Source organism: Myiozetetes cayanensis, unplaced genomic scaffold, assembly GCF_022539395.1.
Source record: "Myiozetetes cayanensis isolate MyiCay16 unplaced genomic scaffold, myiCay2020 scf1, whole genome shotgun sequence".
Taxonomy (NCBI): domain Eukaryota; kingdom Metazoa; phylum Chordata; class Aves; order Passeriformes; family Tyrannidae; genus Myiozetetes; species Myiozetetes cayanensis.
The window spans coordinates 81,319,426-81,346,085 of record NW_026086604.1 but is presented as its reverse complement, the minus strand read 5'-3'; the positions used below and the strand labels follow the sequence as shown (position 1 = coordinate 81,346,085).

General features: G+C 45.2%; 2 protein-coding genes across 5 annotated transcripts in view; one reads left to right on the top strand and one right to left on the bottom strand.

Annotated features, from left to right (window-relative positions):
• Positions 1-7,907: 7,907 nt before the first annotated feature.
• LOC126647935 (basic proline-rich protein-like) lies at positions 7,908-9,035 on the bottom strand. The gene is made up of 2 exons (XM_050330585.1): positions 8,928-9,035; positions 7,908-8,639 (listed from the first exon to the last, which is right to left on the bottom strand). Exons 1-2 carry the CDS (start codon positions 9,033-9,035, stop codon positions 7,908-7,910), a joined length of 840 nt encoding a protein of 279 aa, XP_050186542.1.
• The window catches only part of RNF152 (ring finger protein 152), a 45,331-nt gene continuing 26,739 nt past the window's right edge, over positions 8,069-26,660 (top strand). The window contains exon 1 of one of the 4 annotated variants that reach the window (XM_050321838.1): positions 8,069-8,166. The gene's annotated coding sequence lies outside the window, so the exon portion shown is untranslated. The other 3 variants (XM_050321867.1, XM_050321822.1, XM_050321893.1) reach the window with 3 other exon arrangements.

Below are 26,660 nucleotides of genomic sequence, written 5' to 3'. Positions count from 1 at the left end.
ACTGCAGGATGAGGCCCTGAATGAAAGGCTGTGAAAGGATAACCTCAACCAGAGCGGTTTGACCAGGCAACTTTGGCAGGCGCAGCATTACTTTTTAACATTGCTACCAGCAGTGCAATCTCTTTGTGAGACCTAGATAGGATGCTCTCATTTTCAGAAGCCACAATAAAAAACCCATATTTACTTCATATATTCATGTACTTAACTAGCCATACTGTCTATCCCAAGAAATCCATGGGATTTCCTAAAGAGCTTTGTTACTTAATTAATGGTAAATGGTGGGGAATCTGCAGATGTAGTGTTAATTATAAAGGTCGTAATTTTCAGGAAGTGTCAGGATAAAGCGCAGTCACTGCCATGCTAGCACTCATCACATAAATATCTCAGCACGCTTGTTTTTCTATGCATGCTTCAGATTTGACACTGAAATTCCAACCTTTGGTCCTTATCCTGTTAGCACTATGTGAGTAAAGTGATTTAGCTGAGGATGCTTCAGTGCTTCTCCTGCAGGTAAGAGCTGGCAAGATCAGACAGTGGTTTGCAAATGTGTAATATAAACAAGCCAAGCAAACAAGTCTGCATAAACATAGAGACTTATACACCTCACCTTATTTTCTCTGCTAAAGTACATGACGGGAACTGTCTTGCTGATTGCTGGACTTTCGTTTTTGAACAGGGACTGGGTGTTCTGCCTGTGGTAACCCTAGGATTTATAGCACCAATCACGAGGTGTACAGCACCCTGAACCTGGTGGCTGTTTGGTCCTAATGAACTATATTTAAGAGTGTTTACATAGTGCACATTCATCTTCTCAAGGTCCATAACGTGAACTGTGGACTCTTACTACCCTAGGGGTAATATATATGGTACTTCTGCTAGACTAGAGAAATAACCTTTCTCCTTCTCAGTTCACCTTAATTAATGTCAGAGTTGAGTTACATCACTTTTTTTTTTTAACCTTTTTTTTTTTTTTCTTTTTTGGTATACTCTGGAATATGTTGAAACCTTAAGCTTTTGGTTAACATTTTCTGTGCCTGATGAATACCTCAGTCTGATTCTGGATGGATGTCTCTGGCTGTTCAGCTCTTTCTATGAATTTTTTCCCACAACAGCTTCTTGTGAAAGCCATAATGACATTGCATGCACAGAACTAGATTTTCCACATAATGTTATCACTGCCACGTTTTAGTTCCCTTTCCAAAGTGCAATAGCCAAGAAAAGTGGTGCAACTCAACTCTGGCTCCTGTGAAAAACACCTATATTCAGCTAAGTTATAAACCCTTGGAAAATCACAGTTTACACACACCTGGCAGAGGCTTTCTGAGTTTGGCTGCTAATCTCTTGGATGTTTCAGTCTGTGGAGACCTTGCTCTGGCCTATGGCTGCAGGGACTGAGAGGGAGGTTTCTGTCAAGGCTCTTCCTGATGCCTCCTGCTACAACCATGGAGACATGCTCTCTGCCATTGACCTCCTGACCCCAAAAGATGAGGAAGCAGTGTCCTGGCCTTTATTTGTGGAGTTGGTATAAATAAGTGGACTAAAGCAGCCTAGAGAGAGAGAGAGACTGGAACTGGGGACTTGGAGTGGAGAAGATTCTTTTGCTGTAAGAAACCTTATCTGCAACTTGGGGTGGAAAATTGAGTCTGGAAACTGCTGGGATGAAATGTGGGCAACAGCTGGGCAAGGAAAACTGGGGAGATTGTGCTGAAGAGTGGAAACTGGCCTATCAGGGCTGGAGACCAGGGATGAGGGAACAGGGACAGCCTGGGACCTGGAACTTGGGTGGTGGCGCAGAGGGAGGTAACAGGGTAGGTTGGCAGCGGGGAGCAGGATGATGAGACTGTGCTGCTGAGAACCCGGGCAACTGAAGGGGAGCCCAGGATGCTCTGAAAAGCAGCATCCACTCAGTAATTGAAATGTGGGATTATGTCAGGAGGGACTTGCACAGTCACCCTCAGTTTGGATGTTTTCTAATTTTGAATGCTTATGTTTGCAAACTCAATTTTCTCTTTAATGGAGCTTTTTGTCAGTGATAGGACTACCTCTTTCTCTGTAGGGAGCTGGCGCCAAAGGGCTATCATGATGCTCTAGTATGCAAGTCCTGAACAGTGTTGCACTTAGTAAATTATGATGAAACAACTCCATGTCATTTATTTGTGGTGCTTGTTTGTATATGAGGACTGTAATTCTCTTAAACCTCATCTACTTCAGAGGAGAATGAATTAACATGGATGATTGAGGGGCTGTCTAACTAATGGACTTTCAATACAGTTAATGCCCAGTAACAAATTCAACATTTCTTTGGATAACGGAAGAGTTTGGGTTTTTTAAATAATCAAGTTTTGGTAATTTAAATTCACTGATGTCAGAATGTTTTTCACATAGACTTTTTCTCTTTTGCTTAATATACAGAAAACTATTAATTTTTGAGAAGAAACAGGCACGACTTGGTACAGTTAAAAAGATTTGATTAATATCAGTGTATTTTTCTAAATATTGCCTTGTGATAGGATAAGGGGAGATGGAAGTGCAGCTCTGGAGATAATTGCCAGAGCTTATAAACATCCCCCCCCCCCCCTTTCATTTCGTGTCATCTGCAGCAGCAGAGACAATATCCAGGACTGTACAGAGAGTGCTGGCTGTGGTAGCACCCCTGGTGTGTTTATGCAGCTCTCTGCACTGGCAGTAAATGCTCAAAACTCAGCAGGAGACAGCTCTGAGTGTCCCGCTGTTGCTGACCCTGCTTTAAGCATGGGGTTGGACAGCAGGATCTCCAGAGGTCCCCTCCCACCTCAGCCATGCTGTACCAAGATGGGCCAGTGGCTGGGGTAGCAGGCTGGCACATCTCAGGCACATCCACGCAGGCTGCCCAGAGGCTGGTGGTGACACAGTGCCATAGGTGGGACCCTGATTAGTGGGATACAGGGTTTGTGGCTCCTCCAAGGTGGCTCACTGAGGCTAGTCTGGGCCACCTTTTTGAGGGAAGCAAAGGGATGTGCCAGCAGACCCAAGTGCTCTCCAGGATTAGGAGCCCTAGAGTGCTGTTTGCACTGCCTATCTGTGGGCACTAAACTTCAATGCTGGAAGTTCTTTCCCCTCTCTTATCTGTGGAGGGAGATTAGCCCAGGCAGAAGAAGACTCAGAGTATGGATTTCTGCTCTGAATCATCTCCAGGGACATCTCCCCTTTGGGTGTAAAGGCAGTCAGCTGACACTGAAGGAGAAACTTCCCTACATTTTGTACTTCAAGATGACAATTCACCTGAGATGTCAGTGCAGGCTAAGAAAACTGGATTTGTTCAGCCTGGAAAAGAGAAGGTTTCAGGGTGACCCAACCACGGCCTTTCTGTACCTGAAGGGAGCCTACAAGAGAGATGGAGAGGGACTTTTTACAAGAGCATGTAGTGACAGAATAAGGGGGAATGGCTTCAAACTGAAAGAGAGAAGACTTAGATTAGACATTAGGAACAAGTTCTTTACTGCAAGGTTGGTGAGGCACAGAAACAAGCTGCCCAGAGAAGTTGTGGGTGCCCCTGGAAGTGTTCAAGGCCAGGTTGGATGGAGCTCTGAGCAACCTGGTCTAGTGAAAGGTGTCCCTGCCCTTGGCAGGGGTTTGGAACTAGATGATCTTTAAGATCCCTTCCAACCTAAGCCATTCTATGGTTCTATGATTCATTTTTAAGGTTATAGTTAATAGATAAGCATTTACAAACTATTGCTATCAGGAGACAATTATTGGTCAAATTCCTATACCCTATCCAAGGACAAAAAGTAGTTTAAATGGCATACAGATGAATAGAGAGTTTGTTGCTCTCCTGTGATAAGCACATTGACCATCTTCTCCTGCTTGAAACCTTTAATATTAGTATGGGGGGAAGGCTCTCCTCCTAACTAGAGGGTGTTTTTGGTGTGGTTATTTTTTTTTGGTTGTTTTTTTTTTTTAATTCTCTTTTGTTTTGTTTTTGTTGTTTTTGGTTTTGTTTTTTTTTTTTTTTTTCAGAGAGAGAGACTGGGATTTTGAAGCAATTTATTAAACGGAGTTACCACAAATATGTGTCCTTTTTACATGTCCATTTTCAGGTTAGTGACCTGTAAAAATGCTCACTCTGCTGAATCTTTTAAAGCATGCAATAAACCAGAGTTTTATGGAAGAGAACAAGACAATGTGTACGAGTCTGACAGATTTGCATGAGCCAAAATGTTCATTGTAATTTTATCACAGTGTTATCAATATGAAAACTGACAATTACCTGTGATCAGCGAGGCTTGAACCTCTTTCCACCAATAGATGCTTTTTTAATTGCTGTGTGCTGTGCTTTTGACTCACAGTTTTAGGCAACAGCCTTCTGCCAAAGTTTTGTGTAAGGTGTGAGGTCTAACAAGCCCTGATTCAGTAACGACTTTAATGGTGAATGTAATTTTTCCCCTTTAGTCCCAGAGGTCTGAGACTATAGAAATCCTCATTTTTTTTTTTTCACTGAAAATGTTATGTGAGCAGGGGATATTATGAAGTTTGGTTAGGTTCTGCTGTCTCATACATGTGTGCTCACTGGCTGCTGGACTGAATGGAAAAGTGCTAGGCTCTCCTTGCCTCTTGCTTGGGAGGGTTCAAAGAAGTTTTTTTCCTCTGTTCCCTCAGTCCTTTAAAAAGGAAAAGAAAATTAGGGCCATTACTGCCCCTGATTACTCTTCCTTTGAGGAGCTTGGCCAACAGTTTCAAAAGCAGCTGAAAGAAAACAGAAGACAGGAAGACACACAGAGAGCATGATGATTTAAACTTTGTTTCTCTAGGAAACAGAGCTAGGAAGAGTACGTAAGCCTTAGTAACAGGATCAACATTCTCCAGACTTAAAGTTGGCTCAGAAATGAAAAGGAATGGATCCCCCATGTGCTGATCATTTAAAAAATGCTCACAAGCTCTCATTCAGTTTTATGATTGTTTTGTGACTTGTTCCTGGAACTGAAAGTTTGATGCTGAGGTCTTACATATATATATATATGTAGTGTAGTAGAGGTCCCTTAGATCATCGATGGAGATACCTTTGTTATGGTATCCCAGTGCTACCCTAGCACTTGTAGGGATTGCTCCTATTAATCCTGTGAATGATGGGGGTCCCCATCTCCCCAGTACTAGCTGTGCTTGGGTGAATGTGTCTGACAGCAATTTGCTCTTATTGACTGTTAGATATGATGTGCTTACAAAAATTGCTAGAAAAATCCAGATGGGAGAAAAAAAGGTCCCCTGGTCCAACCAGACTGGTGAGAGAATAGTAAAAGGCAGAAAAGCACAGCTGCCTTTGCATGGCACAATGCAGGGCTGTCCTTCTTTCTCTCCTTCCATGCCTCTGGCACTAGATGAGCCCTTCTGAGCCTTTTTTATCAGGTAGGAACTGAAAAGGGCAGTACCAAAGAACTTGCTGTCTTTTAGAAATCTGTGTCCTGGTGCAAAGTTTTATTAAAATAAACTGTGTGGAGCAATCTGAAGCTGAAATCTATTTATCTTTCTTTTTTTCTTTTTTTTTCCCCAAGCCTATTGCTGGGAACTTTCTTCCCCAGAGACTTACAGACTCTTCTGTCATAACAGGTGCAGCCTGGGGGACGGTGGTGGTAATCCACAGATCCTCCTGGGAGTAATTACGCTTCTTTTCCAGTTCCCCTTGTCTGATGCATCTCTCTGGTAGCACTTCTGCCAGCAGCTGTGATCATACATTAACTTTAATCCATTCAGTAGAGGGAGTCAGATGCTAAAATCTGAGCTAGCCCCTCCAGATCAAGACCTTGTATTTGCATGTGGGATCTGAAATACTTCATTCTTTGCTGTCTGCTTAACCCAGGTGAGGGTGTCTGGGGTGTCTTGGTCTCAGCTGAGCTGGCTAAACTCTGCTGTAATGACAAAATCACAGTGGCAATAACAGCAATATAATTGACAGAGTCATCATGACAATGCTCCTCAATGCTGCCTTGCAGGATCCATCTCTGTGAGTGGGTGATATTTCTCTACATCTGTGTAGCTCCCCTGCCTCTCTGGTCGACATCGCTTGCAGTAGTGCTGGCTGTGTATAGTTGGAGGGACATTTGGTTCCATTTTGTAATGAACTTTCCTCTCTTGTGTTCATGGAGATCTGGTACCATAGCACGGCTTCCAGGCATCATCTGCCACCTATTTTCTAAGGAAGAAAGAGGGAACTGATCTAAGGAAGGGTAGGGACTTGGCGCACAGAGGCATATAAGGAATTATGCCTCCCAAACTTGGTGTGTCTCTTCAAAAACAGGATGTTACACAAAAAGTTGATGTGAATTTGGCATAAGGATCTTCTTGAATTGTAAAAACAATCATGTAGCCCCACTCCCCAGCATCTCAAAGGCTTTTTCTCAACAAAATCTGTAGAACCTTGAATGGCCAGGGTGGGATGGTGTGGCTCACAGCAGGTGCCATGGGTCATGGCCCATCCCAATGAGCAGAAGGAAGGATGGCAGGAGGCTCCTGTACCCCTGCCCAGCTAAGTGATGCCTCATGAGAAGCAATTTGGGTGTTTGGTCTTCAGATTACTCAGCAGGGTGGTGCTGGGGAAGGGGAGAACAGTGAAATCTTTCACACAACCCTTGTAGCCGATCAGCAGAGAAGCAAAAGTCAGCTGCATGTCCTAAAATGATGTCTGTGGTGTAAAACACATTGTGAGAGGTCAGGGATGGTAGTGACTAATACTTTGGAGACAGACATGAAGAGGGAACCAGTCTCAAACTGGTGGCTAAAATCTGGCCTATTTGACTTCTTCTGTGTTATCTCATTATTTCATTAGGAAGTTTTGAACCAAGAAACACGGTGGGATGCAAATATCTGCTTCAAATGTTCATTCTGAGAATGGTAATTGAGTTTTAAATATTTATGGCAGAACCTGGAGTTGTACTAGTGAATGCATTATAGACTCTCCCCAGTGGTAAGCCTGGCTTGCAGTAGACCTTGCTCTGCAAACAGCCTCACTACAGTGAAGGGCGGGGAAAGGAAGGGGAGGAAACCAAGTAGACTTCTGTGAAAATGATTTATTTAGCTGATTATAGAGGTCTTAGTCCTCCACAGCCAACTCTTTCAGTGTGGAGCCATGGGAACTGGGAAGGAGAGGGCTGTTCTAACCAAACATGGCACCTGGACAACCTAAAGATCTGCATTCACACCACTTGCAAGTGTTTGCCATAAAACAACACAAACAACACTAGCCCTCCAAAAAGATGAGTCAGTGAGGAGTAATAGACTCTTGGCTACTCTTGCCATTTGTAGCTCTCGCTGCTTGTCCTTACTGATCCCACCTGAGATACTAGGAGGTACCTATGTATTTTTTTTCTTTTACTGCTGATGGAAATAAGATTGTTTTTACTCTAGTCAGTGCAGAAACGAATACACGATCCTGTGCTCTATAGTAGGCACAGGTCTTGGTGCAATGGATAAAAGGAGGCCTTATTCTTTAGCCCAGCCCTGGTCTGTTGTGGGAAGATAACATGCCACATGTACATGTTCCATTACTTTAATGTGCACTAGTAATACAGCTCTAAGCACCCAGCCGAGATTGATGATCTCAAGGCACCAGTTACTTGAGAACCTGTTTTCCAGGGGGGTTTCTTTAGCAGCCCTGCGTACCTCGCGGGGGCAGCTCTGGTGAGTGTGCGGGAACAGGCGCTGCTCAGCCAGCCGCCCCTCGGGGAGCGCGCTCAGGTGTGCAGCCTCCCCTCACCTTGGGCCAGGTGGCAGAACAAGCTGCAGCAGAGCCCTTTGCCAGCGCTGGGGAAGCCCCCGAGCACGGCGTAGCCCCTCTCCCCGCTGGTAGGGCCGGGCCGAACCGTGCAGGGCACGGGGTGCCCGCGGCCGCCCCTCCTCGCCCGGGCTGCCGCCGGGGGTCCCGGTCCCGCTCTCCCTCACCCACCGCCAGTGCCCGGCGCGGCCCGGCCCTGGCCGGGGCGGGGTGAGGTGAGGTGGAGCGGTGCGCACAGGGGTCCGGGCGGCTCCGGCGCTCCCGCCGCCTCGGCCCCGCCTCGCTCGGCCTCGCACCCCGGCGGGGCGGGGGGGACGGGGGGCGGTGCCGGCTGCCGGGGCGAAGGCGCCGGCTGCGGCGGTGGCGGGCGCGGGGCTGCCACCCCGCGGGCAGGCACGGCGGCGGCGGCGGATGGCGGCAAGGTCAGTGGGCGCCCGCTTCCCGCCGGCGGGGCTCCCCCCCACGCCGGCTGCCCCCCCTTCCCCTCGGAGCGGCGGGCGATGCTCGTGTGCCGTGGATCCAGCGGCGGGGGCGCTCCCCCCTCCTCCTCTTTCCCGGCGGGAGCTGGGGCCGCCCTGGGCGCGGATGCCCCCGCCACGCCTCCCTCCTTTCCTCCCCTCCCGCCCGGGCGAGGGGCAGACGCGCGTTTCGTAAGCGCCTGTCCTGGCCGGCTCCGGCGCGCTCGGCCGGCCGCGGGCAGAGCGGGGCTGCGCGGCTGCCGCTGCCGCGGGCGGTGCCGCGGCGATGCGCGGTGCAGGTGAGCGGCCGAACCGCGCCCGGGGCCGCCCGCTGCGCCCCAGGAGGCTGCCGGGGCACCCGGGGCACTTCGGAGCCCGGCGGGGTCGCGCCTGCATCGCGCCAGCGCTTTTCCGGGCGGAGGAGGGTTATCCGTGTGCTTCGCGAGCAAGTAAATCCAGATAACTTAAGAGAAGGGGTTTGGTGGGGTCCTTTGTTCCTGCGGGAGGTTTGGTGGGGGTTAGCGTTGTTTGTTGTTGTAGGGTTTTTTGGTTGATTTTCCGCTCCCTTCCTCATGCCGGGCAGTTAGCGGAGAAGATATGCGGTAACTCGAGTGCTGTCATTAAGTGCCAGACATCTCGCCGGGCTTTTAGGAAACGGCTTTAATTATTTTTTTTTTATGCCAACGAGGAGGAGAGGCGTGAAGCCCCCTGCCCAGGTAGGATACCCGCTCTGCGGAGCGGCAGCGTTCAGAGTTCCTTACGGCGTTAGATGCTGTCTCCCGGCTGAGGTCGAGCTGCCAAAAATGTGATTTACGGACCCTGCCGACATCCATCACCCGAGCGCTTTGTTCCGACACGCCGTCCGGTGGAGGGACTGCTTCGGGAGCAGCTCTGCCTCGCCTGAAACGTGGATACGCTCAGGATGTGTGCAGCAGGCTGCTAGCCAGGGAGGCATTAAGAGTGTTTGTGTAATAGGTGTCTGGGAAAAAAAAAAAGTAAACAGGCTTTTGATAAGGTCCCCTTAATTGAACTGTAAACATAGTAATTCCCATGTTCTTGTTTCCTCACTGAAACTCTTCCTCACCGATATAGCCCATGGGTTTTGTTTGCTTTTTTTTTTTTATTTTTAGTAGTACATTTCAGAGAGCTTTTGATACAGATTTGCTTAAGATTTTGGGTCTGATTGAAGCTATTGGAACGTATTTGAAACCTTCCAACTTAAGATGTCTATGAAGGTCCTGTTTTCAGCTTTTCTGTACCCAGGGTGGGGTTACAGGCCTTTTTGAAATGTCCACCGAGTCTGCACTAACGTAGAACCTATGGGATTATAATATTAGTAATTTAGGAAAAAAAGCCTTCTGCTGAAAACACTATTCTTGGCTATGTACTAGTGACTGGATTTCATCTTACGGGTTGCATGGAAGGTGAAACATAAAAGTAGCCCTGGCTGAGGTGTGCAAAGCTGGGACAGCCTTGTGCTGTTGCTGGCTGTGGCACTGGCAGCACTGGTGTGCCTGTGACGGTCAGGATGGATCTGTGTGGAAAATTCCCACCACGCACACGCTTTTGTTGGCAGTGTAGTTAAAAAGCCCAAACCTCTGGTTCAAACCTGTGAAGGTCTGTTAGAGGGTTTGGACAGCTGGCCAGCTGTATGGAGAGCAAATGACAATGATGTGTTTGCTGCTTGTCTGAGGGGAGGAAAATTGTTTGGGCCACACCTGATGGAAGTTTTTTATGCATGTTGGGAAGTCTTGGGAGTACTAGAGAGTGCTGTGGAATATCCAGATCAGAAATGCCAGAAGACAATAAATATTGTTTTGGTTCTAATATAGTATGTTTAAATTATATGTTCAAATGCAATAGCTTAGAATGAGTGTCTCATCCAAAGATTTGCTGTGGCTTAGCAGAGTGCCTAGGGGATGGGCAGGTAGATGCTTCTGGGAGCTGGGCACCCTTCGCTGGATGACTCACTTGGGCCTTCAGCTTTGCCAAAATCCATGGATATGTTTTCGTCATACCTGTTTCTGGCTCCAGTTCAGGGTTCTCACCTTGACCCCTCGATGAACTGGATCAGAAACTCTGTCAGCCACAGTCTGACAGAGGCTTCAGCATAATTTTAACTTCAGTCATGTGAGTTGTCCTAGTGAAATTAAAGAGTGATACTAACAAGCAAGCTTGCATGCAAAGGTTTTAAGCTCAGGGCTGCCTCTCACAAGCTTTTCAGGGTGTGAACTATGCATCTTTTTTACTCTCATGGGGCTGAGAACAAATGCCTTATCGTGTTTGGGTTCCATACGGAAGAGCTGACCACACTTGGGACCAGTACTGGCAGAGTAGGAGCAGTGGTGCTTCTCTGCTGGAGTTTTATGGAGGATTAGTTTGTGCTTGGGACCTGAAGTCTTGCTAGAAGCTAATGAAGCTTATACTCCTAAATGCTCAAGCCATCCTTTCGAGGAGAATTTAGTTTTCCAAGTCAGTGAAATGTTTTTCAGACTGTGACCCCAATCAGTTGATGGTGCCTAGAGGATATGGGTCTAGAGGTATGCATGGACCTAGATGATGCGCTGATCAGTTGGTGTGACTCTACCAAAGACCCTGCGGCTTGTGGTTTTGACCACATGGCTGTTGACTTTGAGACCTGGACTAAGGCTCCAGCCCTTTTAAGAGGGGATCTTACATTGCCCTTTGTATACCTGTGTTTATTTGTCTGCCAGTTCTGCAGCCCTTCTGTAGATCAGGGTATTCAGGCAAGAAATTTCACTGACTTGAGCATGGTTGTTCAGCTGAGTAAATGGTTTGCAATCTGAGTTCAAAGCAGTAGATTTTGGGTGTGAGTTCTGTCTTTTTGTGGAGCATGTGGGAAACTAGTTTCCAGAGCTTGGGATCTTGGCATGCCTTAAATTCTTTCCTGTTCTTACGCTTTGCCTCTATCCGGTGGGTGGGTGGGTGGGCTGGAAGTGAGATGAGAGGCTGGGCTTTCCTCTCCTTTACAGAAAGCAGCTCTTCCAGAGAAATTCCACAGCTGTTTCTGAGTCTGTCCGGAGTTGCCTGCCTGTTTTGTTGATGCTGTTTTCTACTGCTGTACTGTGCTCTGTGATGGGAGCAGAGGAGTCCTTGGAACTGATGTAGCTCTGTAGCATGATCCGTGAAACCGAGTGGGGTTAGAGGAAACCCTTCCAGCTCTCATCAGTGCAGCATCTCCCTGTGTCCTGGGCTGGCAAGGGCTCAGCATTTGTTGGTACGACTGCAGCAGATCTGCCCCCAAAGGCACCTTCGGTGGCCAAGCAGCAGAAGCATGGGCTTTGGGATGCTGGGGATGGTTAGCAGGATGCTGAAGTCTCTGGGATGAGTTCATTTCCACAGCTGGTGCTTGTGAAGGAGAAAGGAGCCCGAGCTGCTTTCACAGTTAGGAGCTGAGTAATAGTCCTTTATCCCTACAAGGCATTTCACCCCTTTCAGATGCAAATCCCCTTGCCCTGTCTGTCTTCCTGCTGCAGAAATTACCCCTCTGGAGTAACTCCCAGATGTAAATGAGTTTGCAATTTGCCCCTTCCTGCTCCAGCTACAAAACAGCTGGGTGGTTACAGAGCTGAACTGCACTGTGTGCTGTGCAGCTTCCAGGCTCGATTGAGCAAGGCGTTGTTTTCTGGACCATAGCAGAACATGGAAACACCACTAATCAAACACACCACAGTTTTCATCTGGTTTTATTTTATTTCATTTTAACTTAGTTTCCCTGGGAAATGAGCGCTTTTGTCGCCTGCTTGGCCAGTTTCAACCAGATTGCACCAATGGTTGGCAGTCTGGAAGATCACTAATTTCCCACTTGTCTTTGTTAAGATTAGTGGCTGGCTGGGAAATCTTTAAAGCAGTGCTCTCTCTGACAAAAACTAGACTGTTTACAGCTATTCTCTGTTCTGCCTGGTAGCAGCTGCCTGGCCAGGCATTGCATGCGTGATGGTCAAACATACAACATCTCTGTAGCCCTGGCCAGTTTGCAGGGTGTACACGGTCTCCAGGGCATGTGTGGCTATGAGGTAACATCGGAGGGAGCCACAGTGGCTGCAGCGGAGGGGCAGGAGGGCAGAGGACACAGATCTCCCACAGATGGGTCCCATTTGGTACTCTTCCTTGTAGCCTGGCTACCCTTTAGTTTGTCAAGCTAAAGCTGCCTGAGATTTAAGAAGGCTTGTCAGGCTGACAGCCACAGCTTGGAGCCTGCTTTCTTTGACCTCCAGGACACCTTGGGCTGAATGAAGGTGAGCATTGGATCAGATGGGAATGTGCATCCTGGGCAGGACTTATGCAAAAACTTACACATGTGCAGTGGCAGCATGATAATCTGGATGTTCATCAGCATCATCCTGTTGAATTCAATGATAAGTTGACACGGATAACATTCAGTGCCATATGTTTTTCATGGAATAGCTTCTGAGAGTGAATACAGTCCTTGATTCCCACACAGCCCCCTGCAGGTGTGCACTTGGGCTGATGGGGTGCTGTAAGATGTCAGGGGCATGCTTCTGTGTTTCTAAGCATCCTGGTATAGATGCAGCTGGTTTGGCTTGGGTGGTCTACCTTGGAAATCTGGACAACACTGTACTAAGAAAAGCAGACTCACCCTCACTCAGGCTGTGTCTATGCTAGACAGTATAGATGTTTTGGATGTGGTGGGCACATTTCTTCCAGACTTGGACTGAAGGAAGGACGAGCATTGACATTAGAAATAAGAGTGTCAGAGGTGTCAGGAGCATTTGTGGGATGCACATGCAACTCTTCAGCCCGTGCTTGTTTTGATACCCTCTTTGTTGCTGCTGGTCTTCAGCAAATACATACCTGTTGTCCTGTCTCCTGTTCTTCAGAAATCACCAGTGTCACTCTCTAATGTCAAAATATTATGTGACACCTTAGAGGACCAAGGTGAGTCTCAAACACCCATATACCACTTCTGTTCAGACAACCTGTGAGGGGAGTAAAAACAGATGTATCTGTCAAGGTGAGATGAAGGGAGGAACTGTGTAGCTGGCCCCATCGTGAGTTATGGAGGATGTGGAGCACCAAGTCGTGCCAACCAGTCAAAAGGAGATGTCATTCCCTTTCTGCACTCACAAACTCTGCCTGGGAACCTCTGGCATCCGAATGCACTGTTAGAGAAGTGTCAGTGAAGGAGAACATCTCTTGCTTCCCTTCTTTTCTTCTCTATGGGCACCAACTCAGACCACTGGCATCTTGGCATGGTAGATGACTGTGGTGAGAATGGACTCTTGGGCTTCGCCAAGACATCCTGTGCACGTCCCTCCTCTGATGCTGCCAGCCACCCAGACTTCTGTATCAGAAAGCCTAAAACATTGCTGCGGTACCATCTCTGCCTGTTGTTAAACATTTTGGGCTAAGTGTATACATTTAGTGATGATGTAGTGCCTTCTGTGTTAGCTTTTAAACTGAACTGAGCAGGTTGCATGCCAAGAGGAAAGGATTGCAATGCTTTCATCCCAACAATGGACTTTTCCACAGTGGAGCTTTTCCAAAAGATGTCCACTGGAAAGGGTTACGGCCCAAGTACCTGGGACACTGCAGGCTCTGACTGACTGCACTTCAGGGACTTGATAGCTCCAGCTTTTGCAGGCTTTTCTCTATGAGGATGGGGAAAGATGGAAGTGAAGCTTGCTTTGTTAGGAACAAAAAAGCATGTAAAGCTTGTGGTAGTAGCTGCCAGCACCTGTTAGACAAGGTATCAGTGCTGTTTAGAAGAAAACGTGGGTGTGTGTTTGCAAGTGGGGACATACAAAGGCAAATAAGACTTTTTAAAAAGCATGAAGCATGCATAGGGAGTGTGCTGTCAGACGCATTGCCTTTTGCCAGCTAATACCACCTGCAAATAAAACAAGTTGTTGCTACTGTAGCTGCTTACCCTCATGAAGCAGGGTGACCTAGACTCGTCTGACGCTGAGAAATATGTTGGCAATTTTCCTGAAGTCCAAGGTGTGCAGAGTAATTTACTTAAAAGACCCACTATAACAATTATCATCCAGGATGAACACATACAACTGTAATGTTTGCTTGCAGCTGTAGTTTATATGACACTCTCCCTGAAGTTGCTCGCTGACTGCATTCACCAATAAACACAACCTGGAGATGATAGGCTTCTTCCCTGACCTGAAGTTAGCAGCAATAATTACACTTAAATAAGTTTTAATGTGGCAGTAGGAGGGATTCAGTGGCTTGGGCAGAAGGCTGTTAGTAGGGTCATTTGGAATACGGGGCATGGGAGCTTTCCTTCTAACCTTGGGCAAAGCACATCAGCTGCTTAGTGCTTCTGTTCTTAAAATCTGATTGTGACAATTCATTTCATAGTAGTTGATTGATGCTGGTCTTGGTTTCCTCTTCCAAAACAACCCCAAAATCCCCAAATGTTTCTACATGGAATCGAAGTTTAAATATAAAGCCTCCCTCTCTTCTTCCTGCTCTTTACCTCAGATAAAGGTGGAAGAAAGAGAGTTTTGTTCACATCCGTCTGCTGGAGACATCAATCATGTTGGGAGCAGAGGCTGTGAGTTTTTCCACACATTATTAACAATTAAAAGATATAAATATATGAATGCATAATTGTGTTAGATTTAAATAGCTTACAAAATAATGACATCAGGAGAACAATGATGTTACAAAATCTGGCGGACAAAGCACTGAAGTGCCAGGACTAACATTGCAGAATTCCCCTTTGCATCTGCATTATGATACAATCTTTAATTCTGTAATTGCATCATTTTTTCCCTTTCACATTGTCCCTCTTTCACTGGATAGGTAATTGCTGCATAATTCATTTTCTCTTCCCCACATTTACTTTCTGCATGTGTATTCACATCTATTTATTTTACACCTCACCCAGACCTTGAATGAACAGTGCTGCTTATTCCTTCCTGGGGGGGCTTTTTCAGGTGTGGAAGTTTTTATTCTTGCAGCAGGTAATGTCTTCATTTTCAAAGCTGAGGAATGGAGTCAAAAACCAAATAAAACTCAAGTGATTGAAACACTTGCAATTTTGGCTGCCTCAAAGAGATTCTTGGGGATGATTTTTGTTTTCCATTTGTCCCAGAGTACCTGGCATGACATAGCAGTTCATCTGCTGGAAGCACAAGGACAACTGACCTCAACTGTTAGTGTCAGCACACTTGTAGATTAGCCCTAAATGCCTTGGCTTTGCAGAGGGTGGGCACTGTCCCATTAGGGGTCACCTGAGGAAAAAAACTTGTTTCAGAGACATGCTGAGCATCTTAAAAAGACTGTGGAGTCAAGAAGGAGCCTGCAAGTGGTATGTCCAACTTCCTCAAGCAGGGTGGTTGTCTCTTTTTCTTAGGGCATTGCCTTGTTCATTAATCTTCCCAACCTCCACTGGGTGAGGCAGGGTTTGAGACAGGTGTTGCTTTTATCATACAGTCTTATCTTTTTTCCTAAAGCAGTTGATTTCCAAGGCTCAAATGCTTTGTGACAATTGGAGACAGTCAATGCAGATGTATACAGGAGCTGGGTGAAGGTTGTGTGTGTAGTCTTCATTATGATAACTCTAAATTTTGAAAAGATCAAGTTTGCAGTCTTTGTATTAAAAAATGAACATAGCTAGGTTTAAATATAATTTTATAACTGTACAAAGGGAATGGGAGAGATACATAAAAATTAGGCCTTGTCACATTAATCTGCAGTTGCGTGAGTAATCCCAAGGGCATAGACCTTTGGGCTGATTTCTGACCCATGAGATAAGGGCCTGCTGAAGAGCACTGTTTGGATATAGATGGTGGTTGTTGCTAGAGTGAGGTGATGTGCTCAGGAGGTCATCTGCTGCTGTGCTGGGGGTTGTGCAGCCCAGAGCCAGGTTACCCTGAGATCCCATTTAAGGATTAGGTAGGCAGAGCTCTGATGCTTCCCAAGTTCTCTTCGACTTGCCTGTGACTGTCCTGCTCTTCCCTCTGTGGCAGCCTAGTTTCTCATCCCCTTAAACTCACCCTCCACACTCCTGCCTCCTTTCCCTCTGTTCCTGTGCTTCCCTAACAGATTGCCATCTGCTTCTCCCCATGTTTTTTGGTACCATCACTGTAGCCTGTTACTTCTGGTGCCACCTACCATTTTCCAAAGGTCCCAGGTCTAGGTAACCTCCGTAGGATTGTATACAATCTTGATTTCAGTTTAGATCTGTAATACTTCCTTGTTCAAACTGTAGGTGAAGGCCAGCCCAATACCTTTGAATGAAGTGTTTTAGAGGATTCATCTGACTTCTAGACCAGAGCCATTACTGTGGGCGTCCTGTGAGATCAGGCAACGGGTTAATGGGTGCTTTAGGCCTACTCTGTATAAATAATACACTTCTGAAGAATATGCTGTGTTCTGCCCTGTTTCTCAGTGTTGTGTTGTGTGCAGTCTTGCTTGATCTCACCTACCTTCTATGGGGCTGAGCATGATAGTGAAATTACATCAGTTCATAGTGAGGAACGCTGGTTGCTCGTGCTTTTTTTGTTCTCTGGAACTGAATAGGAACATGATAGTGCCAGGAAAGAGTGTGCAGGCTCTAGAGGCTGGACTTCCAGCTGAAATGCAAGTTGGTGCAACTTGGCCACTTTCCAGTGAAGTGATGTCTGTAGTCTCAACAAGTCTGCACGTCTGTCTTCTGACCAATTTATAGTGAGTTTCTTCCTACAGCATTATTCAGAGAATGGGGGGTGATTAATAAAAACCTCATGCAGCAGCAAGAGAGGACGAAGTAGACGTTTTTGGTTGTGTTCAAGTGACCATAGCAATCGTCTTTATATACGTACCTTGGGCTTTTTTGTTTCATCAAGCTAGATGAGGAAAAGCGGATATAAGAGCAAACCAAATATGTTTGCCAACAAAATCTGACCTTGGAACAGACGAGGCTGACTTGAAGTGAAACAGTTGGGACGACAATGATTTAAAAGTCAAACTTGTGTTCTTGGGAGTTTGTGATATAAATCATGACCATGATGGCTATAAACCATGTCAAACTAGATTCATAAAATAATGTCAGTGTCTTAAAGCATTTCAGATGACTCAACAGATTGTACATCTTTGCAAAATAATTAATAAGCCAGATGCTAAAAACTGGCACCAACCAGTTTTTCTCCTTGCATTGGCACTGTGTGTAAGTCCAGGAGGTAGTATTTGATTACTGAAGTTCATGTATTTGAAAAGGAGAGGGTATTGAAAGGAGCATGGGACTGGTCTTCAGCTCTTGTCCGAAGGTACTTGGGGATCCAAGGACTTTCTCTAGTCTGTGGAATGTTACTGGGAGAAATGGCTTGTATCAATGGAGAGATCTACACATCTTACAGAGGAGGGGATAAGGTTTTGTGGGAGAATAAAACCCAAAAACAAAACCAGGAAAGATTGCACATCCACTGGCCTAGACGTCTCCAGCCTGGAAAGGGGTGGTAAGACTGCATGCCTGGGATTTGGTCTGAGCTTGGGTGGGCTTCAGTTAATCCCTGACACAACCTTGTTGTCTGTATTTTGTGTGTGTGGTTTTCTTTTGAAGTAAGTGTGTTTAGAAAGATCTTCAGGCACCATAAGTTGCCATAGCTCCTCTGGGAAAGAAGTGGCTACTCTGGGGTGGCCCCCATGTTAGGTGTGCCCCGCTGGCCTCTCTTGACCCCTGGTTTGCCTCCTTCCTCTCTTCTTCCTCACTGCATCTGTGGTCAGACTGTGAAAGGCAGGGACAGGGTTTGGAAAAAGCTGGCTCAGCAGAGGAGGGGGAGAGCCAGCTGATGCCACTATTAATATTCTTTCAAAATTGATGGATGAGACGATTATAAAATTGCAGAGGGAAGTGAAACTTATTGGAATCCATGTTTTAATTGTATTCTGGATGTTTTTCAGCAGCCAGCTTCTGAGGTGCAGGACAGATCGAGCATTTTTGTGAGGATGTTGATGTAGGCTGCAAAATGTATTGTTTTTAACGAAAGAAAAAGATTGGACCAGTCTGTTTTCCACACTCTGGTGCTCTCGGTCTTCTTCAGTTGTACTGTGTAATAGCATGCTGTGTCTAGACAGTAAACCAGATCTGAAATACTGTGCTGAGGCAGCTAGAGAAGAAAGTCTCCTGCAAGCACCTGTGGTGTCAAGCTGCCCAAGCCTGTGAGGGGTACCCAGGTTCAGGTCTTGTAATTTCCCCTGTGTGCCCATCCCCATGGAAAGGAATGAGGATGCCAGAGCCATCTGGCTTGTGGTGACTGGCAGCCTGGGTCCATATTTCCTCCATGCTGCATGTCAGCCTTCTGGCACTGACACCTGCCTGTCTATAACATGGGGAAAATGTGTTTTCAGCTGATGAAGCCCTCCTGCTCAGTCAGCAAGTAGCAATTGCATGCTGCATGAGGTTTCCTTCTAGGCAGATGTTTTGTTTGAGTATGCTTCATCCAGGATTGGACGAAAACATTCTCCATCTAAGTTTTGTTTTAATTCAGGCTTTAACAAAACCAGTCTTCTGTGTAGTATTGTTCCTAGCTTTTCTTTCCTCTGGGACTGAGAACTTCTCTCCTCAGGCTCCTTAACTCAAACATAACTTGTCATAATTCTGCATGTTTTGAAAAAGTACACGTGTAGGTGGTTTAGTAAAGAGAACAAAGCATCGGTCTTTTCTCTTGCCTCCTCCTACTTTCTCCCAAGTCAAAATCTGAGAACAGGACACCTTTCAGGAGTTGGCTCTTTAATTTAAAGTCCCAGTCTCGAAGTTCTAGCATCTTCATCAGACAAACCTTCTATTCCCATCAGCTGCAGGGGAAGTTGCTTAAGAGAAGGTATTCTCAGGGGCATGGAGGGCTGCTCTGTTTCTAAAAGTGAGTAGTTTGGGGTGGAGATGGTCTTCTGCCTCAGTGCTTTAGCATGCCTATTTTCTCCACCTCTCTCATACCTCTGTAAGGATTTCTGGGGTCTAGTCTGGCTATGAGGAGCTCCCCCATTTTCCCCTGTTTAAGCTCCCTGGGGCAACAGCTGCAATTCCAGTGGTGAGGTTTAGAAATGGGTTCCTCTTGCTTCATTTCCTGCTCTGGAGTTGGTTGATAATGGCTGTAAACTAGCATTAGGGAGGATAGCACACCAGGGAGCTGGACTGCTTCTAGAGGAAAAGTTTCTTCTTGCAGGCGGTAAAACAGGCTTGTGAGACGTGGTCACGATCCCTGTGAGTTACAGAGGCGCCTTGGCTGAGCTGGCAGTGAGTGGGGAAGATGAGAGTGGATCACAACAGCTTTCTTGACATCCTAAAGGACACAAAATCTTTGCAGTGTTTACTCTGGAAATATTCTCTCTGCCTTTCCAGAAGTGCACTGTTTACACGCAGGCAAACGCTGAGATTTTACAAGTGTACGTGCTTGTACTTTTTGTGCTTTGGGCACAGCTGGCAGTGCTGATAGGAGGGCTTCTATTGTACAGACGCTTGCTGCTTAGAAAGTAGAAATTTGCTGAGAGTGGCACTGGAAGCCCAGGAACTCTCCCTTCAGTGAGGCAGGGAACTGCCGGCAGCGGCTAAGCTGTGCTCAGCAGTGCGCACATGCGTGCTCGCAGCAGGACCAGGGGTGCTGAGGTGCTGGTGCTGTTACTTGGAATTTTTAAATTCTTTAAGCTTTTTTTTTCCTTAGCAATACTTTCCAAATATAACTATTTAAAAGAAAACCTGAATTATGCTATTTTGCCGATGCTTTGGAGCCTGTTTTCTTCCTTTTGCCATGGTAGATCTGTTAACATCAGTGACTGCAGCTGCAAGTTTCTTGTATATAGGTATAGCTTGTCTTTGCTTTTGTGGGATCAAGGATGTCGTGGTATTTTTTGGCCTGATTCTCACAGGATTTCCTTTTGTTTGCTGCACCGTTCTGTATGCCATTTTCCCTGTATATGTTATGAGAACTGGTAGGATGGGCCTGATGCCAAGGGTAAGGGGCTAATACAAATACCTCTATTTTTATTTCAGAAGGTCTTGCAATTCACACTTTGCTGGCAGGGCAGGTGTGGTGTTTCATAGAAGAATGCCTTTCTCATTATTTTGATTTCAAAGTGCTCTAACAGGGTCCATCCGCAGCCCCAGGCATGGCAAACAACACACCAAGGCCAGGATTCATTCAGCAGCAGGAGATGGGGACAGAGATGGGGCTGGAGACATGGCAAATGTGAGTGTGAGGTCTGTCCAGGATAGCAGCACTGCTGTGGCATCCCTGGAGCAGGCTGTGAAGGTCCTGTTTCTGTTTTCTAAGTGCCAATCCAATGCTGTAGCCATTCTGCTGTGTTGCTTACTCAGCATTTTGTTTTAGGGAGCCTGAAGGTGTGTTGCTGTAGCTGAACAATGCCTGCTTCGTGAGATCTGAGATGCCTGCACTTCCAGTATCTGTCTGTTTCATGTGTGCCGAGCTAGGGACAGAAGCATTGTCACACCAAGGGTCTTGCAGTGGGACACGGCAGCTTTTGCACCCAGGGCTGTGCAGTCTGAGGGCACAGTGTTTAGGCTGGAGAGACACTTGATGAGAGGTCAAGATGGTTATTTGCATTACTGATGAGATTAGTAGGCGGTGTTCGTGACTCTCATTAGAGACCTGTGGAAGATTGGGATCAAACAGAAAGGATCTCTGTCTGTGTGTGTGTAATTTATGAGGCCTTCTGCTCAAACCTCCATTCATACTCTCAAATGTTCCGCGCTGGCAATGGGGAAGAGAAGCTGGAAGATGCTACTTATGTCCTGTGCTCTCAAATAGAAGCAAAGGTGGCTGTGGCATGTCTTCTGCAGAGGCTTAGATGCTCCTCTGTGTTGTGGATCAGCAGTGTACTGCAGGGCCAGTGTATGAAGAGTGCAGGGGGATCTGATTTTCATATCCTCTGAATGTCTGTTTAGAACTGAAGATTGGCTTGCTTTATATAGAAATATCCATATTTTTGTAGGTGAAATCAAAGGGCCAGGGTCTTTGGTCCAAAATTGTTTATTCTTGGTATTTGTCACAAGCATAGCTGACTGAACTAATCAAATGAAAAATGTTTTTTTTCCAAACCAGAAAACTTCCACAAAAAGAAATGTATTCCACCTATTTTTTTACTTTAAAAGCAAAATACTAAAAGATCCCTCTTCTCTCCTTCTCTCACCCTCTTTCTTCTACATTTCTCTTAGTGGCAAAATGAAAAAAGTAAAAGACTGAAGAGAAAGTTTTGGATGGGCATTCACACATGTATGTGTGGAGGAAAAGATGAAAATATATGGATGTTTCTGACTTACCACAGATAAGCTAGTGAAAAATCAGTGATTTATGTAAATGTACTTTTATGACAAAGAAGTACTTAACAACTTGCAATAACCTAGCAAGTTATTCCACTTTGTATTCTACTAGTATATAAACATAGGCTTAATTCTCCACTTATTTACCCTTTCATATCCTTTTCTGACTTAAAGAACAGTTTCATTTATTTAAAACTAGTCTAGGGTATTGAATGGCCATGTCTGATTAATTTTATTTTAGCTAATTAGCTTTTTTTTTTTTTTTTTAATGTGACCACAACAGGTGGTGGCAGCTCCTAGCTCTGAAGTGTGCAGTGCTGTTCTTTGAGGGTCCTGAACTGCCTGCTGCTTAGCTGTCCCTGGATTACAGTTCAGGAGCCTCCCTTCTGCATTTTGTTCATGACACATGTGTCTGAGCAAAAGCCAGTGATTGCTTTCAGAGGGTCTGAAGTCATGGGCGTGATATGATGCATACTTGTGAGGTGTATCAGCTTCCCCCCGTGTAAATCACATCAAGCAGGGTAAGGTGTGGATCCTGTTTTATTTTGGCATGGCTTGCTTATTCAGTGGAAAGGACGTGTGCAGTTGTCTAGGTGGATAAAACCATCTTTGAGTGTTTCAGTAATATCACATGTGACAGAAATTCTGAGCTTCTCGGTGTGAAATATGTCTCTTCCAAAAGACAAGAATCCTTAACAGTACTTTCAACACCTATTAGGAAATTGTGGGTTAAATAATTACTCCATTTCCACATTAATGTTTTCGTTTCTTACCACTTTTCCAATTGTGGCAAGATTTGCAGGTAAGAAGCTAAAAAAGTAATATAAGGGGGCTGTTGGTTTGTTTGGGGTTTTGTTTGTTTTACTTCTTTAGGGTGTCTTGTCTGCATCTGACTCGTGGCAGGGTTTTGTGACCTCCAGTGGATCTCATCAGTGTTTTCCATTCAGAAAGGTACACGGCAGAGCACTGAAAACTCATGAACTGCCCAAAAGGAACAGCATCTTGCAGCAGCTGTTCCTCTTTCCTCCTGTGCTGGTCAACATTGCGGGGAGTTGTTTAAACCATGTGAGCTTTACTGCAAAAGGAAAGGATAAAACAACATGAAACCTTCGACGTTTGGAGATAATTATGAAGAGGACTGATCACTCCTATTCCTCCTCAGGACAATCCTGCATTTATTGTTGGCTTTATTCCAAGACGTTTTTAAAGTTTTTGAAGTTCAGCTTCATCTGAAAACAGAACTGTGGTTTGGTTGTAGAACACCTAGGAAGTGGGGGTTAATCTTGTGCATTAGGATACATGTGTTTAGACTCTCTTGAGCTTGAGTATTCTTGAAATATTCTCAAAGTGAAAACTAGGAGTCACCTAGGCACTAGCTGAAGAAGAAAAGGTCTTAGGCCACAGAAGTCATAAACAAAAGAAATGCAAGTTGTAGTTCTTTAGTGTTGCATAAAAGGAAACTGCTAAATATGTTCCTTTGGTAAGCAAACCAGTTTGTGAACCGTATTTTTTTTTTCTTTTGGTAAATGTCCCCACTTCATCAGCTCCTGTTCTAAAATAGGTTTCTGGCACCTTACCTTCTGCAACCAAAACTGCAGAGATTAGCTCAGTTGTTTCGATCCTGGTGCTAATAGCACCAAGGTTGTAGGTTCAAGCTCAATCCCCATATGGGCCATTCGCTCTGATCCTTGTGGGTCCCTTCCAACTCAGAATTATTGGGTGATGTATTTGGTAGCTGGTATTCTGTATCAGAAGTACATAGTGTAAATAAATTTGATTAGAATAGTGCTCATACACTTTCTGTCAGTCTTTTGACTGTATTCTTCTGGTTTTGTAAAGCACAAAACTCCAGGTATTGGCAAAATCTCTTCCTGTGAATGCTTTTCCTTAAAAAAAAATGGTGCAAAGTGGTTCTTCCCGTCAAAGGGAATGACTAGTAGGTGTGCTGCACCTCCCAAATCCATATAGGTCTCTGTGCCACTTTAAAGGATGCATGCTGATGTTGCAGTTGTTCCTTCATCACAGGTCAAGGTTCCCTCTTTAACTATGCCTTGGCTGCAACTTAGAGGCCCACTTAGAGATCTTACACTAGTAGAGGAAGGTAAACGTAGCATCCACCTGCCCTTTCCTCTTAAGAAAGGGTGCTCAGCACAAATACCATATTGAAACCTTTGCTCTCCCCAGGAAAGCTGAAGCAAATCAGAAGGAGCTAGAGAAGTGGGGTCCTGTAATCCACACAGTGCCTGCCTCCTAGGTCTTAGTGTAGTGGCTTTTTGACAGCAATGAAAATAGATGGCCATGTGCCCAGTGCAAGAAATTATTCACTCCACTGTATTTATTTTTATAGTGAAATTGCATTTTCATATCTCCGTGAGAGAGACTGTAGCGGGATACAAATGCAGTGAAGCATTTCTTTTTGTGGATATAGCAACTTTGGCACAGATGTGATGAAACTTGCTACTCTCTTCATGAAAACACATTGAGCTGGGAACACTGCTGGTTTGCATCCTCTCCAAGGAAATTTGGCAATGCAGTTGTGGTGGATGGAGATTTTATTTCTTTATGCTCCAGATCAACATTGCTGTGCAAGAAAAGATGGTTGAACAGGCATAGCTTTAGTGAAGTGTGACCGTGATTTCAGTGAAACATGGGATTCAGAACTACCTAGAAAATAAGAGTATTATTCAATGGAAATTTAATTTTACTTTTTAGTGACTCAGGAATGCTAACACTAAAGATTTGAGTCATGTTTCTTAAAGATGTTTTAACATGACTTTCAAAGTTATAGGTACATTGAAATTAATAAGCATGTAAAAGCCTGAGAGTACAAAGTCTGTGCTTGTTAATTGGGCAGTTAGTGGCTTGGCCCACCTGCATTTTGTGTTTGCATGCAAAATAATTTGTATTAGCAGTAGAGCATTCCATGTGCATATAAAGTGTGTTACAACTAATCTGCACGCAACCAAAGTAGGTCTGAGAAATGTAGGAGGCCGTGTAGGTAAGACTGGCTACTTGCTAGAGCTCACTAGATTGTGTTCTGTCTTAAAAACAGAGGAGGGAAAAACAAGACAGAGGTGAGGTGGTGGGAGTTACGTGGTTGTTGCAGTTAGGATCCAGTCTGCTTCAAGTAAGGCAGCATGCTGTTGATGTTAGAGAATTACACAGGGCTCTGTTTCAACTGATCTCCAGAATGACTCAGTGTAAGAACCGAGGTCATGTGGATTATTTTTAAAAGACCTATTGGACTAATTAGGCTATGTTATGTGGCATAATGTTAGTTAAGCGTGCCCAGAGTTACTGGTAAGAATTCAGCCTTCAATTTTCTGCTGGAAGCAACTTCCCTTCAAGACTGAGAGATGTACAGCAGTTGTAACATATAAAACCCAAAGCTTTATAGAAATTACGGGGGAAGGAAAGAAGCTACATAAAGTAGAAGGGGAATTAATTATATGACAAGGGACACACTGAACAAGCAGATGACTCAGTGTCGCAGGGAACAGATAGGTTGCATGAGTGTTTAGTGACTACTTTGAGTCTGTTCATGTGCTTATAATATGTATATATCTAAAAGTTTGTGGCTGCTGTGGTATGTGTAATGGCTTACTATGTAGTTGTTTGAACAAGGCAGCAGAGAAAGTAAGACGTCAGACTCTTAACTTCTTTTGCTCATTATGAACACTGAGTTCATGTTTCACTGCCTCCAGACCCCAGATGTTGCTTGCATGTTATCTGTATTCTCCCATGCTTCCTGCTTGCTCTCTGTCCCTACCCACCTCTGGCCCCTGCCCTGGCCTCCAGCTCCCATAGGGAAACCAGTATCTTTTCTTCTGTTCTTTTCCCATCCTCTTCATACCTTCTGTAATCTTCAGTAACACAGACATAAATCAGGCAGATTTTTAGTTCCCCATTAATTTTTGTAGCATATGTATGGTTTTTTTTTAATTTAAGAAATGTCTTTGTCCAGTGTTTGTTTCCAGGTGGTGTAAATGGTGGGTGAAGACCTTAGAAAAAGAGTATTTCTACAAGGAAACTCTTAGCATAAACCTTGCCAAATTTTATGTGGCTGAAAAAAATTGTCTCTTGACCCATAGTTCCAGAGCGGTAATTTTATTGAGGTTCAGACTCAGGTTCTGTATTGTAGAAAGTCTGTGTCCACTAAGGCAAGCCATCACCTCTCACATGCTGTTGACTGTCCAGAGGCAAATTTCAAGACTGTAAGTGTATGTCTGTGTGCTAGTGGGTGGGCTCTGTCAGAATTGGGTCTTTGTACTGCCAGACCAGGGGGCAGTGTGATCAGATGAGCCAGGGCATGCAGTGGGTTGATTCCAGTGATTTTTGACAATTGCAGGAAGACAGAAGACTACCTGACTTTTCACATAGCCTGCTGGGCAAATGTGTTGAGCCAGCAAAAGGGTTTGAAGGAATGTTGTGTTTTGTGTCTGTGGATCTGTGGATTGGTGTTGGGTGCTTTTGTGTGACATGTTGGCCCGGTGCTGGCAAAGGTTACAGGATGGCATTGGATGTCTGTTTGTTCTAGTACAGTGTTCAGCGTGGTGTTCTTCCTCTAGTTCAAGATTGGCTTGCTTTTCTGATTGGATTTTGATTCAGAAGAAGTAACCCCTGCTGTCAGTGAACTATGGAGGGGGGTACAATGTTGTATATAACATGTCCCAAGACCGTGGTATCCCAGCTTAGCAGTGGTGGCCAGTGTTGAGTCCAGAGCAGTTCTTTCTTTTTCAGCAGTGCCTGGTGTTGGCACTGCGTAACTTATGCTGCCTGAATACCATCTTAACTAACTTCTTGTTCTTTGGTACTATTTAGTCCCAGCACAGACAAACATCACTGCATTTATCCTCTCTGAGGGCTGTTTTTACTCGCTGCTTTTTTTCTTTCCTCACCCTTCCCCCCCCACCAGTGACACCTTCAGTAGTGTTTCATTGCCATGCAAAAAGAGGAAAGCACATTGTCAGCAGCCTACTTCAGGCAGAGAAATTTATATCTGTGAGAAGCATATGTGCAGAACAGCAATTACTCAGATCATCAATATTTATATAGCAGATAATAGTTGTCATGGACAAGATGAATATTGTCACAAGAGCAATAGCTGCGGGGGGGGGATGCAAAATATAGTTGTTAGATTCCTTTAAATGGGATAATTATTTAACTTTCAAGTGATTGGTGAACATAGCTTAGAGTCTGAATT

Excerpts from the sequence above, each read along its gene's own strand:
- LOC126647935 (XM_050330585.1), bottom strand. The coding sequence starts at position 9,035 with ATGGATGTCGGCAGGGTCCGTAAATCACATTTTTGGCAGCTCGACCTC. Across the intron at positions 8,640-8,927 it reads GCTGCCGCTCCGCAGAGCGG|CACACGGATAACCCTCCTCC; the intron begins GTATCCTACCTG and ends TTGCTCGCGAAG.